Genomic DNA, 15,428 nt, shown 5'->3' on the forward strand with positions numbered 1-15,428 from the left:
CAACTGGGAGCCCAGCTTTCGTAGAAAGTCACTGTTCTCTCTTAAATGTTACATCCTACTAAAATATGCCAGACCCAGCCTTAAAAACCCGCAAAAAAGCATACGACTAGTTTTAGTGATCTCTCTTAGATAACATCCAGACTATGGCAATGTTAAAAATGTTGAAACCAGGTGGAAATAGTGTCGTCTTCAACTGTGCAACTATAACTCGTCTCTTCCTTTGCATCCTTAATGAACCCTTTCTGTCTTCTCCTGTAGTGACACTGACGTGCACACTGTTGCATCCTTGTTTAAACTCTACTTGCGGGAGCTACCTGAGCCTGTCATACCCTGGTCGCAGTATGACGAGTTCCTGTCCACGGGCCAGCTCATGAACACGGATGAAGATAAGGTAATGAACACTCATTACAGGTGCATTTTCATCATTTCCCTTCAGTGTCCTGCCAGTTTCAAGTACACTATCCATTCTAAGGAGATCCTGTACCATTACCTCTTTCCGAGCCAGAGAGCAGCTATTTCTTGCCTGACAGCTCTGAGGGAATGGTCATTTAATATCACTAATGACCTGATTACAAGTTTGGAGGTATTTCCTCTGGAAATATCGCCTGACATTATAACTGTTACTGCATGCAATATCTTGAAGTGCATGCATGATGTGGAGTCATGCAGACCCTTCAGTTATTCCCTATGTTATTGTCTCATAGAACTCCATGGGGATATGGGGTATACCGCGTGCGGTATGCCACACAAAAGCAGTTGCAGTTGAAGCGTTTCAGGTTGGAAACTCGACATTTGGTGGAGTTTTAAGACTTGCAGTATTTCCAAATAATGATTGCAAACTCCTAATCAGACGCAAAGGGGTCTTTTACAAACGACTGCATGCATATATTTGAGGCCTTGTCTAGACTTGAAACTTAGTCTCAAATCTGTCTATCGGTCTCTGATCTGGTTTGCAAGATGATGCATTGGATATTTCAGTTGTCTTTTGTTATGTCCTGCCATGCTGGAAAAGGGGCAGTCCATTCCTTCACACCCGAGTACTCTCTACAATGGACAACATTACAATGCCCACGTTTGTGGGGATGGAGTAAGCGTGTCTGCTGGTTTGGGTGCCTGTCTTCCTCAGTCGCTGTGATTGGTGACCAGGGCCCTTATGTGTCCTCGGGGCCCTGGCCTCCCACACTCAATCGCCTCAGCTTCTGCCTATACACAGCACTTGCCTCGGCACCCAATGGCCTACACCACTGTAGGCCTGCACTTACCCAATTGATTGCAACTAAATGCTCCCTAGCACTTACTTTACTTGGCACTTATATATGCTGTTCACCCACAAGCATGGACACTCCAGCACTTACCCTCACTCCCTTTTTCCCTCTTCTCTCTCTGCACTTGCACGTTCTGAATACTCACAAGACCTGATAGGTTCATCTTTATCCTGCAGTGTATATATGGTTTGCTATCCCATGTTTCCCTCCCTGTTGCCATGTGAGCTCTATGAAACACAATTTACTTGTATAAACCTCTAACAAATGTACAATAAAATAAATAAAAAATAAATACAAATAAATCTGACTCTTTTTTTCGGATATATTGTTGGCTCTGCAAGTACGGTTGTGAGGGTGCACCATTCTTTCATCAAATTAAATGACATTGTGGAAATTGACTCGTGGTGGCAGCAAAAAAGTTATGTATGTATTGAGGGTTAGGCAGAATAGCTGGAAAGGGTTAGGGGTGGGCAAGGTGGCCACCTCACATTGCAAGAAGAAAAATCCACAAGGCCATTTCAGCAAAGTTCATTGCCACGAGGTGATTTACTTCGATGAACCACAGAACCCTTGTGGTTGCTGAGGGTATGGCTGCCAGTGTTGTGACTCCATTTGTGAGAGTAATGTCCCTCATGTGAAGGTTGAAAAGACTGCCTGTATTACTTCTCCCTATGTCCGCGCCCTATAGTCATCAATGTTTAGGCTCTGGTCTTCATGTGGTTAACCACATCATCTACAAGCGTGTCATAGAAATAAGTGCATACAAACTTTTTTTTTGTTATTTGTATTTATTTGAAGAACATGGAAGCTAATTTCAGTCAGAAATGACTTGCACATTTCAGATGGTGGGGCCATTGCCTGGAAGGGTCTGTCTGTACTATAGCTAAAAAATGAGAACAAGACTTGAACCTGTTTATGGGGTGTGAACAAAGTTGAATATAGACCAGGTACACAGCAAAACAAAACACATAAGAAACATGTGCCTTACAAAGGTAAGGGTATTGGGTTTTTGGTTGTAAAGTAGTCAAGTGCAACCCAGAGTTTCTTCTGGTGCCCAGACCATGAGAGCATTTGACAACATTTCAGTAACATCCTTGGATGTCCTAATGATCTTGTCTGACACCCTACACCCATCTTTGACTGCCTCCAAAATATCTGGCCGATGATTTTCTGAACACGGTGGAAGAGCACGCTGATCTTTGCAATGTCTGCTCTCTGTGGCTCTCTGTGGCTGGCGAGGCGGAGGAGACTGACGCAGTTACCCCAGTGCTGCAGCAATGAGGGCGTCCTCCTGATGATTTTCTGAATCCAGGGCTTGCTACTCCACACCACACCCAGACCTATGAGCACAGATGATAGGGCTAGGAAAAGGGCCCAATAAACCTAAGTCCAGAAGGATTAAACTGCAAAGCGACTCCTTGGATTGCATGCTCTCAAAAATGACCAAGGTCTGAAGTTGACAAAGGGATCTAGTGATGTGGAGCTTGGTTTAAGCTGCTCTGGTGACATCTGAAAATGTGCGCTAATAACACATTCAACAGACTACTAATGCAATGTACTTTGAAGGCTAAGGGGAGAGATACCATCAGTTTGATTCTTGTGTAGCTAGTGAAGAATTTCATATCAGGGTACTATCTCTTAGTGGTGTCCCTGGTCGGGAGGGGTTGTAGGTGACTAAGGGGACCTTTATTCTTTCACAGAAAGGACTGCAGCCAGAGGAAGCGGTCCCCCTTTACTTGGTCATTTTAAGTAGGACGAGTTTACTTTTGCTCTCAGAGCAGCAGGAATGCGAGCTATCTGATCCTGAGATTCCGAGGGCAAAGTTAATAGACCTTGATGTCAAGCTTATTGGCGATGTCAAGCTTATTGGCGTTGAGTATCCCACTCTTGAGAGTCTCAATCTTGACATTGATCTTGATGGCGAGTACCCTCTTAATGGTGAGGAAGTCATGGTTAAAGTCATGGTTGAAGCTTGCGTCGTCACAGGTCTTGACATAAAGTGTTGCTCACAGTGAGAGTTGTGATGCCGCCCCTCTTCTGGGTGAAACCTGGGGTTGTTGGATTGAGCCACTGAGGCACAGAGACACTAACGTCAGGTATTTTTCTATGCAGGCGGGGAACCCAAAACCTGTGATTGAAATCCAATTTCAGATCGTTTCATCCATATCCTGAGCCTAATCCCTCTTTGTCCTTAAGCCTCCTATGGAGGGTTTTCTGGCACATACCACTGTAAAGTCTGTAAACCTAATGTCATACTTGTATACCCCACAAGCGTGACATATTTTGAATACTCCTGGCATGCCAAAGAGGGTGGTTAGGAAAAAAGATTTGTGTGAAAAAACTGTAAAACGCCTTGCCACCACAAAATTTTACTTTGCAAACCTGATGATTAAAGATGGACATTAAAGACTTGATATGATGAGGTTATGATAGGTTATTTATAATGCGCTTAGGGATCGAATCTGTGTGACTCCATGTTGTCTTGCTTCCAAGGTGAGCGCGTTGCCGCTGAGCTATCCACCCGAGACATAAAGCATACAAGATTTTTCTGGGGTAAAGTAAAGCTGCAAAGCTTGATGAAGTGTTTAGAGATCCTGACGTCAGTGTCAAACAAATTAACTGAGCTGCAGCTGCCACTCTGCTGCATCGTGAGAGGCGGGAACAGCTCGGCTGCCTTCAAGTGCCAGTGTACCACTCAGTGCTCAGATGACAGCCTGTTTCTCTCTTTTATTATTGTTAAAGAGGAGATAGTTTACTTTGAAGCAAAATGGAAGGGTTTAATTGTCATGTAATATATAAATAGTTAAAAACAAGCCAGATACGCTTTCAAAAATGTATAACTGGCTAAAAAGAAGGTGGATATCTTTTGGTGCTTATGAATATTAATACACATTGCATGATGGGCGGAAACATGATTCTGTGTGTACTACAACATTACAGTTGCATGGAAACTTGAAATAACCCTTTAGTATTGTAAACGTGGTTTTACTTCTTTGTTGCAGGCACGCGAGGAATTGCAGAGGCAGGTGTCACTCCTTCCCAGAGTGAACTACAATCTGCTCAGCTTTATTTGCAGGTATGAACTCTTTCATATTTTCTTTAGAAGTTGCCCATTTCTTTCTCGCCATTGAACAGTCCTTCAATATGGGCGGTAAAAGGAGCTTCTGCTTCTGAAAGTTAAGCACAAGAGTAAAATGACCTTTGTTGGAGGAGCTTGTTCTAGACTGCGGAATACGGGAACAGATGTTGCCTGTTGACAGTGGAACTCGTGGCATTGGATAACAGCTGATGAGGTGGGGGTGCATGTGAATTCAGACAGTGGGAAACACAGTGGGGGGCAGCTGTAGTGAATAAGTGTCTGAGTTGTTGCAGATCAGGATGGGATGCAAACCTTTGCCAAGTATTTTCTCTGTACAGTGATACAATCCGTCTCCTCAAAGGATAATATGATAAGCCATTTAGAACTTGCCTGTAAGTGTTTCTAGGCGCGACATGCGCCATGAAGACGTTGCACGTTTAGGGGTTTTGGTTTGAAGTTGAATATTAGGTTGGAGGGATAAAATGCATGCAGGATTATCTACACAGTCTTCATGCTGATGACTCACGTTCTTTTGTTTCTTGTGAAGGTGCAGATTACTACATTGCTCAGAAGGTGGTGCATAATGATAGACGAGTGCCCAAAGGGTGGCGGGATTATGCAGTGGTGGAAACCTGACACTTATGTCTCTTGAGATGCCGCCTTTTTCGGATGCCCAGATAATACATTTGTGAATGTTTGGGAGATAATACATTTTGGTGATAGCTCTTTGATGTCTGTCCAGGGTGATGTGTTGTTAAGAAGAAGTGCAGTAATTTTCTGTAAGGACACTAGAAACAGATGGACACGATTACCCTAGAGATTGGGAGCACCATGTTTAGGGTCCGGTGGGGATATTGGTAGCCTGTTTTTGACAGAGATGTGAAACGCTGCATCAGAGTGTGTAGACTTGTCTTCCATTGACAAAGCCCTAAGAGTCAACCCTTCCCAGTAACATCTGCCCGCATCCCAGCTGTCCCGAGAGATACATTTGGCCTGGACATAACAGGCCCGCTCACCACCCTTCGAATCTAGGCATACATTGGCCCTCTGATAATCCAATTCTTGTCGCCGAGGTTGGAGCAGTCTGTGCAGGAAGCTCTCCACCTAGCGTTTTCTGGCTCCATTTTGCATCCAGTCTGCTTTCTACTGCCTTGCTACAGAGACCATAAAGAGTGCTGGGAGCCGCGGAGCGGCCGCGGAGCTTGTCGCTGAGGTTGGGGCAGTCTGTGCAGTCCGTGTCAGACCGGACAGCCTAGACATGATACAACCTGCGACTCCAAACAACTCCCAAGCCACAACGACAACAACAGAACATCAACAAATGGAAGGAGAGACGGACAAACGTTGTCTGAGAAGCTCGAAGGCATCTCTGTCCGCTCACCCAGGGGAGGGCCAGCTAGCCGAGAAAAAACGACTTTTATCAGCACCTTTAAGTCTATCTGCCACAGGTCATCAACGTAAGGGGGAACTGTCGCCCCCGGGACTTTCAAAAACAACATCTCTCATCACGGCACAGATAAATGGTGTAAGACTAGAGGCCCCGGAACAAAGTGAAACTAAGGCGTGACGGCAACAACATGCGAGGAAAGTGACCGTGGATTCCGAGCGCCCACTGGAGCAGTCGGCGGTTAGATCCTCCCCGTCAGCGGCCGGAGGGGTGATGACGGGGAGTGATCCCACGGCTGGGACGCCTGTGACGCTCCAAATCTCCGGGGACAAAGGTCCTGGGTGAAACAGTGCCCACACGAAGACGCCAGTGTCATCATCAACAGACGCCGTCCCCACAGAAGAACAAGTGGAAAACAGCACGAGGTCCAGTGAAAAGAAGGCACTCCAACCAACCCCTCAGGCGATCCCAATTGCCGAGGCAGGGGCCCACTTGTCTCTGCTGCCGTGCACTAGCGGTGGGCCGGCGGAGCTGGGGGGTGAGCGAGGCTCCGCCGCTCCGGGCCCGGAGGGAAGAGCCGGGGAGGGCGGAGCAGGGCCCCCGTCGATGAGGAATGGGTGTGCTGCTGCTCCAGACTCGAGGGTTCTGTGCGACAGCGAGTCGGAGGACGGCACAGGAGACACTCTGGACACCAGCGCCGGTTCCCAGGGCTCGCGCATGAAGGAAGGGGCTGCGAGCATAGATCGTTTGAAGGACAAATGTAACCCCACCAAGAAAGCCGCAGCACCCGCAAAAGCAATTTGGGCGGAAAAACAAGAAGGCTCTAAACCCAACTCAAGCACTAGGATGCCAGGGCGTGTGAACTCTGCCCATAGACGTATGAATAAACATAAGAAGCTGCAATTATCATCAATCAAAAAGTTCTTTCAAAGGACAGCACTCCGCATCCCTGCAAATTACGTGTCAAATAACCTTGGAAAAAGAAGTCACGACCATCTGGAAGAACTCTCAGATGTGGAGATCCTTGAAGCTTTAAAAGAACCAACTCCAGTATCAAATGTGAGGAAAACGGGGCCAGCCGCAGGCGAAAATCGACCTGCTGTAGATCAAACGCCTAACCCTTTGGTGTCTGAGACGGAATCTCCAGCAAAACAACAAGAGGCAATCAATAAAAATAAACCACATCCTACAGAATGCTTAACCCCCCCTCAGAAAGATTTGGAAAAGAAAACAATAAACAACTGTTCGAGCCCAAATAACTCACCTCCGACTAATACTATACCACTTGAGGCCAATAAGGATAGTCCCACACAAAACTCGCCAGAAGGAGATGGCAGTGTTTTTGATATCGCAAACGAGGAAAAAGGGGTGTCCAAGGAGGACACAGTTGCTGGTAAACAAATCTGTATTGAACACCATCTACCAAGGGGGGGAGCTCCCGAAATGGGGTGAAACTGAAAACCCAAAACGACAAGGAAAGGACAAACCAGAAGAGGATTCTCTAGGGAAATCACACACAAATTTGCCAATTACATCAAAATCCTATTCACCAACAAGAGCAAACACCCAAGAAGCATTTCTAAATTCATCGAATAGGCGCCAGAGCTACGGTGATTACCGGCCTATAACGCCAAAAAACACTCCAACAAAAAAACCTGACATGACCACTGTTATGTCAGCACTCACGATTGCTCTGCACCCATTCTGCAAATTGTACGAAACCATCAATGACACCCTGAAAGATCAGGCCGCCCTAATAGCAATGATGCATACAAAACTTACATTCCTAGAAGGATATATAAGTTCTCCAGAACAAAATAAACAAAGACTGGCCAAAGACAAATCTCCGATCAAACTTGCAGTTGGGGCAGAGGGTAACCAAATTAGAACTACGAATGGCAACACAGTGAATAAACCACAAAAAATGGGAGTGATGGCTAAGTCAACGCAAACGGAACACACAAAGCAAAAAAAACGCATTGACTGAGGATCAAAACGGCAGCAATTTCAGCATTTTTAACTCACACGGCAATAAGGAGGGAGGAATAGTCAATCTACCGGAGGTCTTCTTCTTTAAAGCAACTTCTCCAATGAAAAAAAAAGAAGGGCCAAACTCGCCGGGAACCCAGAAGGCCGGAAAAACCGACCCTAAGGTCCAGACGAATGAGGTAGAAACGAAAAAAACAGGGGCAGAGGGACAAAGCAAAACAAAAAAATCATACACGACCAAAAAAGAAGTACTATTGAAACTAACCAAAAGGGTAGAGTCCAGTCCCGGAGGCGCAGCAAATTCCACTACAAAGACAACGGAAATAGTGGAGAAAGAAAGGGAAACCAAGAATGGAAGGTCATTTCGCACCATGGGTAAGAAGAGAAAGGATTACGAACCAAGCTCACGCCCTCTTGCTGACAATTCGCCCAAAATAATAAATGACTTTTTAGCAGACGAGTCTCCCATGGATCTGTCGCTATACGAAGATAGCGACGAAGAAGAAAGTCAAAGAGGAGCTCAGAAGGAGAAAGACTTAAAGAGAAATGATGTGGAAGAGAGAAAGTGCAGAGAACCTTCAAGTGAAAAACATCGCAAGGACGTAGGCTCTGCAAAAAGCATCAAGAACAGTATTACAGTAAAGGCAAATAGCGATGGGAAAGAACATGCAAATAGTAGATCAAAAGTAGCAGACAGGGTGGCATACGAGCCTCAAGTAAGAACCGACAAACAGCGAGAGGTTGAAAGGAGGGAGAAAGTAGACACCCGAAGGAGACATCCATCGAAGGAAAGAGGGAGACCTTCCAACCACAACACAAAAGAAAACCCCAAAGCCTTGTAATCTTGAAATTAGAACAATCTAGCAAAAATCGGGAAAATATGGTCCTAAACAGGAGGACGGTAAGAAACATCTTCAGCTCGATCACGTTACAAAACATCTTGAGGGCAGAAGATTACGTAAGGGTAGAACCTTATCATAGAGGAGAAACGGCAAAGGCATATATCCATATAAAGGCCAGGACCATGCCCCTGTCAATCAGCAAGGCGATTACAGAACTCTCCAAAAATGGCTTCCTCCTATCAATATAGGATGACTCAGAAATCAACTTAGCGAGCAAGGCGGATGATCCAAAGCTCTCAAGTAGAACTAGATCACCTCGATACAAATTGAAAACGGAGGAACTTTATAATTCCCGCAGACTACCAAGGCATATGATAAAGCCGCAAGCCCAAACCGCCAAAATAGTGCCTAATCCAGCAGAGCCAAATAGGCAAGGTTCCAAAGAGAGAAGAAACAGTTCTGACCCACCTCAAGATCCCAACCCCAAAAACAGGCAGGGGATCTGACAATAGAGAAGAAAGAACTCTGATAACAGTAAAAACTGCCAAGGCACGAGACAGCCAATTAACACCAAATATCATGAATCAGCAAACATTGAAAACAGGAACAGCTGTCTCTCAGATGAAGCAGTTATGGGCGTGGCTACCAAAAACCATACCGGCATTTGCCAGGAAATAGCAGCCAGTCACCCTCGGTTAGGGCCCTCGAGCGACGTGTACGCAAAAGAAGCAATTATCTTATACATTGACCATGGGATCATGGAACACGCAAGGCCATCAACATCTACTAGAAAAAGGCGATGTAAATTTGGGCAATTTCGACATCTTAGCCCTACAAGAAACATGGCTGTTGGAAAAACCCCATCTAGATGGCTTCTCGATTGAATTCTCCCCCGCAAAGAAAAGTGAAGTGGGTCGCCCGTCCTCAGGGATTCTCCTAGCGGTGAGATCAGGTAGCAGCGTCAGCATTAAAAACACACTGTCATCATCAATACACCACTTAGCAATACTAACAAAATGGACGATCTCGAACCAACATACCGAGTGTACCGTAGAGCTACCAGTAGCAATAATCGCCGTATACTGGAATCCAAAGAGCATCTCAGATGAGGATTTTTTGAGGAGCATAAGCGACATATTTGACCAATTACTAATAGAACTAAAAGTAACGGATATTATAATATGCAGAGACTTAAATGCTCCTCAAAAGGGGCCACTGGACACCAACCAACAACTCCAGCAGAAAAAAGGGGCGAGAAATGGCTTGATTTAATGACCTCATGAGGATGCCACGATTTTGACAAGGCCTTCCTGAAGCAAGATCGGGTCCCGTCATGGGAAAGAGACACCTCCAGTGCGACCATTGATTTTATCTTTGCTACAGACAACATATTGAGCCTTGCCTCAACATTCGATATTGTGAAAACAAAAGCGAGCGACCACAACCTACTCAAAGCCACATGGGAAATGGGGAAAAGAGAGCAACTCCTCTGTGAATCCCAACTTGATTTAAATGGTCAAAGGAATCGACTTAAATTGACAGCAGAGCGAATAAAATCACTGAATCAAATTTATCGCAAAGAAGGACAATGCAAAGATACATTGACAGTCAAAATCCCTGATTACCAACCTCTGCTCAGCCCTTTCAAAATAAAAATGAAAAAGAAAAATGTGGTCAGGAAAAACATGCAAAGCCATCAATATGACAAAATTTTAGTGAGAAGAGCCATAGTAAGAAGCCTTACAAAAAAGGCAAAAAAAAGCAACATGGAAGAGGACTTAATGAATCCATATAAGGTGAGAAATGATTTTCAAAAGTGGCTGAGACAGCACCGAATCTCCCTGTACCAAAAAGACGCAGAGGAGATGCTAAAGAAATTAGGAAGCAAAAACACAGGAGACTTTTGGTCCCTTATCAAACATTCAGAGGCGCACCCTACGCCCTCGCCGGCAAATTGCGTGACTGAAGAAGCGTGGGTGGCACATTTCTCAGTCCTATTTCAAAAGCCGGACGAAAAAAAGGCAAGTGAGGAAACAGCACAAAATCGGGAATGGCACAACTTCTCTGATGAGGACGACATCAAAGGCATCATAAGGAAACTAAAAACCTTGCGCGCACCAGGCCCAGATGGTATTTCCAACATAGACCTTAAATCCTTCTCGGAAGAGTGGGCGCCGTTCATCAGCAAAATTTTCGAAAACTGTGCCACAACTAAAACAGTGCCGGTATCATGGACGTCATCGGTGGTAGTACCCATCTTTAAAAAGGGGAGTAGAACTGATCCGGCAAATTACGGACCGATAGCGCTCTTGGCCTGTATAGGCAAAGTTTTTGATATGCTTCTACTCAAGATTTTCCACGCCTGGTTAAAGTCTGCTCCATTGCACGATCCCTTTCAAGTTGGCTTCCAAAAAAACGCGGGTGCATCAATCAACATCATGATTCTCAGCCTTCTGAAAAGCAAAGCGCTAGAGAGATCATCCAATATCTATCTAGCCTTTATTGACCTCACCGAGGCTTCTTTCGACAAGGTGAATCGAGCTTTACTATGGCACAAACTCGAAGCAGCAAATTGTCCGAAAAACATCTTGGCCCCGATAACAGCACTCTAACACATCGATGAGAGTAAAATGAAATGGTAAGGGCCTGCTATCGACTAGTATTCCAATCACGAGGGGCGTGAAACAGGGATGCCCTCTAGCGCCAGCTTTGTTCACGGCATTCATCGGAGACTACAAAGAATCAACGGAATTGGTCAGGGCTTTCCCGCCAAAGGTTGGGTCTGCACAAGTCCCTAGAATCCTTTACGCGGACGACATTACCCTGATCGATCAGACTCCAATAGGTCTCAAATGCCAAATGACTAATATGGTCGAGTACATCAACAAAAACAAACTTCTAATCAACATTGAAAAAATGAAAATAGTGATTTTGGGCAAAAAGAAAAAGTGTGAAACAACATCATCATGGTCGTTGGACAATATGCAGGTGGAAGTGGTCCCAAAATTCAAATATCTGGGGGTCATGCTGGACAACACCAAACAGGAGACAAGCATGCAAAACTTTATCTGGTCCAAAGTCTGTACAATGACCACACAGGCAAGAATGCTGGATAATAAGTTTGGGCGTTTCTCGCTGCTACCAGTATTAAAATACTACAAGGCAAAGGTCATCCCGTGCCTGACATATGGATTTGAAGCCATGCCTCTGCTGCCGGTAAAAATTTGGCCAAAGATTGAAGCCTTTTTTTGGAGGTCGTTGTTGTCGGTTCCAAACTCTACTTCACTACCGGCAATAAGAAAAGAATTGGGAGTGATCTCATTAAAAGCCGTAGTGGAAAACAACACTTTGTCCCTATATAGGAAAATCCTCATGCCAGAATCACCAACCCTATACAATTTGATGGCGATGGAAATCAAACCAGGCAACTCCAAATGGGTGGACAAAAAGAAGGCTCAACTAACTTCTGTCGCTTGCACGCAAGAGGAGCTGTTGACCAACCCTCTTAGAGTAAAGAGAAAACTGGAAGAACTAGACTGGATTGCTACCTTAGAGATGGTTGAAGAGAACAAACTTTTAAACCATCTACCTCCTCTACAGAAAAAATACAACGATCAGGCCGAAATTTACAAAAAATTCCCTAGTAAGCCTCTGAGACAACTCTTTATGAAAGCTAGGCTAAATTTGTTGCCAACCAACGAAATTTTGTTCATCAGAGGAAACAGTCCATCAAATTTATGTAGACTATGGAAAGAGGAAAAGGCGATAGAAACGATTAGACATCTGTTAACTTCCTGCACGGCACTGAGAACCCTGAGAAAGGCCTATTTGTCAACTGTTCTGGAGGCCTCAATCTTGCGGGAGGAGGAGCCTTGGTGGAAACGGCTAATTAGCGGACAAAAAACACCCTGGGCTATTGCCACTGCAAAGATTTTGCAACACGCTTTCATCTTGATAGAACAAAGTAAAGAAAAAGTGAAAAGCTAAGCCATACAAGTGCTCCTCTCTACGGCTCTCGTGACGAAAACAGAAGAAATAGACTTTGACAATTTTGTTAAAACCAATGAATTCTTTTGGTAAATACAATAAAAAAAATAATAATAATCCAATTCTATTTCATTCGGATTTATACTTACAAGAGCAGTGGTAAGGAGGCTGGCTTTATATGTTTTAAGGGAGCATTTTCTCAGAGTATGTATCGTAAGAAAACAAAGACTGACAAAAGGGTACATTTTCCTCATTTGAAATGTGTGATTATCTCAAAGAAAATAGTGTGACACTTATTAGGACCACGCTGTACCATCCGTGTCAAACTATTTTATTAGAATTGATCAATAGAATTCATAAACAGAGTTCTCAGTTATCCATTAAGGGGTTTTTAGTTTCGAAAATTCAGCTGGAAAAAAATTGGTTTGCCCACTTCACAGCACCCCAAACATACATACGGATTTTTTTGTTTGTGGAGAGATATTCTTTATGAAGCACAATTTAGTGGTTTGGCGCGATGAGACCAGTAACAGGAAGCCCACGCAAAGGAAAGTCCGGGCAGAATGCCAGTGTAATCGGAAAACATAGTTTGACAGAACATGTGGTGAAGGAAATAGCATCTTTTTACCGTGGGGGAACCTGTTCAGATCCAGTGTCCAGTATGCACTATTTATTTTGGTATTATTTCGTTCCTTGTAATGAGCTAATGCATGCCGAAGTCTCTTTGAAGTATCAAAACAATTGTCCAGACTGTCCAGTCCATTATAAATCATGAAAGTAACATTTTGAAACTCAATGAAAATACGAGCACCTACCACTTCGCGAGGGGCAGTTGTAAAGTTTTGCACTTCAATTGAGTTGGTGGAATTGCCAGGCCTGGTTCTTATGGAAGGCGGTGTGTGGGAGATGTGAAAGGCAGGCTGTGGGAATCACAGAACCATGAAGAGATACCTACCTAGCCCACACAAAAGCAGAGATCGAACACGTTTTATTTTGGTTTGAATGTGTGTGCAGACGTGTAGCTTTCTCAGATATGATAAGGTATCGGATCACATGCCCCCTGGCTATCGAAGAGAGATTTTGTTTAAATCATTCAGGGGTATCTTGAGATGTTGCAGCTGCAGAGATATTATGAGCTGTGAGGATTTCAGACGCTGAATTGTTGCGGAAGGCGTGGCCTATTCTGCAGCTATTGTTCTATCCCTCGCTGATTGGCTCTTTCTTCTAGTAGCGCTGGGCTCCAGGGTCCTAGGAAACACAGCTCCCACTGATATAAGAAGCTATGCAGAGCCTTCCAGGTGGGAAGTACGAGCTGCAATGAGAAGTGTTGCAGTCCAGCTGGGTTAGGAGGCACAGTTCCAATGGGAAGAGGCGCAGAGCTTTTCTATTGATAGAGTAGCAGTGCAATAGGATACATTGGGCCTCATTAGGAGCTTGCCGGTCCAGATACAACAGTACCAGTAAGCTTTCCTGTACCGTTGTATCGGGACCGGCAAACTCCGAGTTCTGCTTGTGGTTGCCTTGCATTCCGCCAGGTCTGACCTGGTGGAATGAAAGGCACCCGCAAGCACAGCATGCCTGGAGCACAGGCACCGTTATGAACGGTGCGTCCCCATTCCCATTGAGCCCTATGCGTCTCAAATGGGGATTACCCGATTCCAACACCCGGGAAAGGGCAATTACCGGGTCCAGAGAGGCCGGAATACCTCGGTAATTGCCCATTCACGGGTGCCAGACTTTCTTGCAAGTTTGGAGGTAGCCTTACCGGTTTTACCGTCAATGCTACCTCCAACCTTGTAATGAGGCCCATTGCTTTTCAGCTCGTCATTGGCAATCCGAAATCTAGATGAAAAATGGGAAACAGTCACTATGCCTTCATTAGATTTTTTTTTGCTGCGTCATCATAATTTTATCCAACGATAAAGTCGCCTGTGAAATGGTCGGCAGGGGGCGCCATTTGCTCATATTTGCACCCCCGAGAAAATCAAGCACTTTCCTTAAATATTCTACGACGCTAGCATATAATAGTAAAGTATACCTGCCCTAGAATATGTGGGGGAAGGCTTCTAGGGGTGGAGGAAAACAAAGATGCCTACCTGGTGACTTTTTCACATAGAACCATCAGAACTGTTTCCAAACGGGGCAAGCGCTTTTGCATCCCAGGAAATCCTGATCTGCTTATTTTTGTCTTTGGCCAGGTTCCTTCATGAAATACAGCTAAACGCCCGGGTGAACAAGATGAGCGTGGATAATCTGGCCACTGTTATCGGCGTCAACCTCATTCGGCCGAAGTATGAGGACCCGGTCACTATAATGAAGGGTAAATATGCTTCCAGTTCACTTGTCATTGTAGTCAGTTCAGAGCTTGTCAAGTCTCAACTTGAAGAAAGAGTGCCTGCAGCAGCCCTACTTGTGAAAAGTGCATAGCACAGGGTGTCGTCACAAGCGGCAAAAAGGTGGAAGAAAAATACTTCCTCAGGAAAGGCCCTGACTGGTCTTAAAAGCTGGCAACAAACCATGAGTTGCCCTAATAAAGTTATCATCTATGCAAGATCGCATGTTATTTTTGTTGCTTTATTTAAAGAAAAAAAAGCACTTTACCAATTAATCCACTAGATGGCACTGTGAACCAAGCAGTTGAGGGATGACCTAATTTCAAATTGCTAATGAGGACGGAAAGGTGAGCAGGGGACAAACCACATATTTTGAAGGGTTCTAGGTCTTAATTCTACTGCACATTTTAGCATGTAATAATTGCAATAAAAATATATTGACATTAAAATAATCCTCAACAAGGATGTTTCCATAATTTGGATAATTTAGTGATGTTTATACTACTTTACAAAAATAAAATAAAAACATGGCATGCTCCAACGAGA

General features: G+C 44.6%; 1 protein-coding gene across 2 annotated transcripts in view; it reads left to right on the forward strand.

Moving 5' to 3' along the window:
- ARHGAP25 (Rho GTPase activating protein 25) overlaps window positions 1-15,428 on the forward strand; it is a 624,418-nt gene that overhangs the window by 482,808 nt on the left and 126,182 nt on the right. For both annotated transcript variants that reach the window (XM_069618880.1, XM_069618881.1), the window contains 3 exons: window positions 259-391; window positions 4,268-4,341; window positions 14,748-14,869. In XM_069618880.1, the coding sequence (XP_069474981.1) occupies window positions 259-391; window positions 4,268-4,341; window positions 14,748-14,869 (329 nt within the window). The remainder of the gene's footprint in view (window positions 1-258; window positions 392-4,267; window positions 4,342-14,747; window positions 14,870-15,428) is intronic.

The sequence above is a fragment of the Ambystoma mexicanum genome, chromosome 10 (genome assembly GCF_040938575.1).
Source record: "Ambystoma mexicanum isolate Mex_15411 chromosome 10, UKY_AmexF1_1, whole genome shotgun sequence".
In the NCBI taxonomy this organism is placed as follows: Eukaryota; Metazoa; Chordata; class Amphibia; order Caudata; family Ambystomatidae; genus Ambystoma; species Ambystoma mexicanum.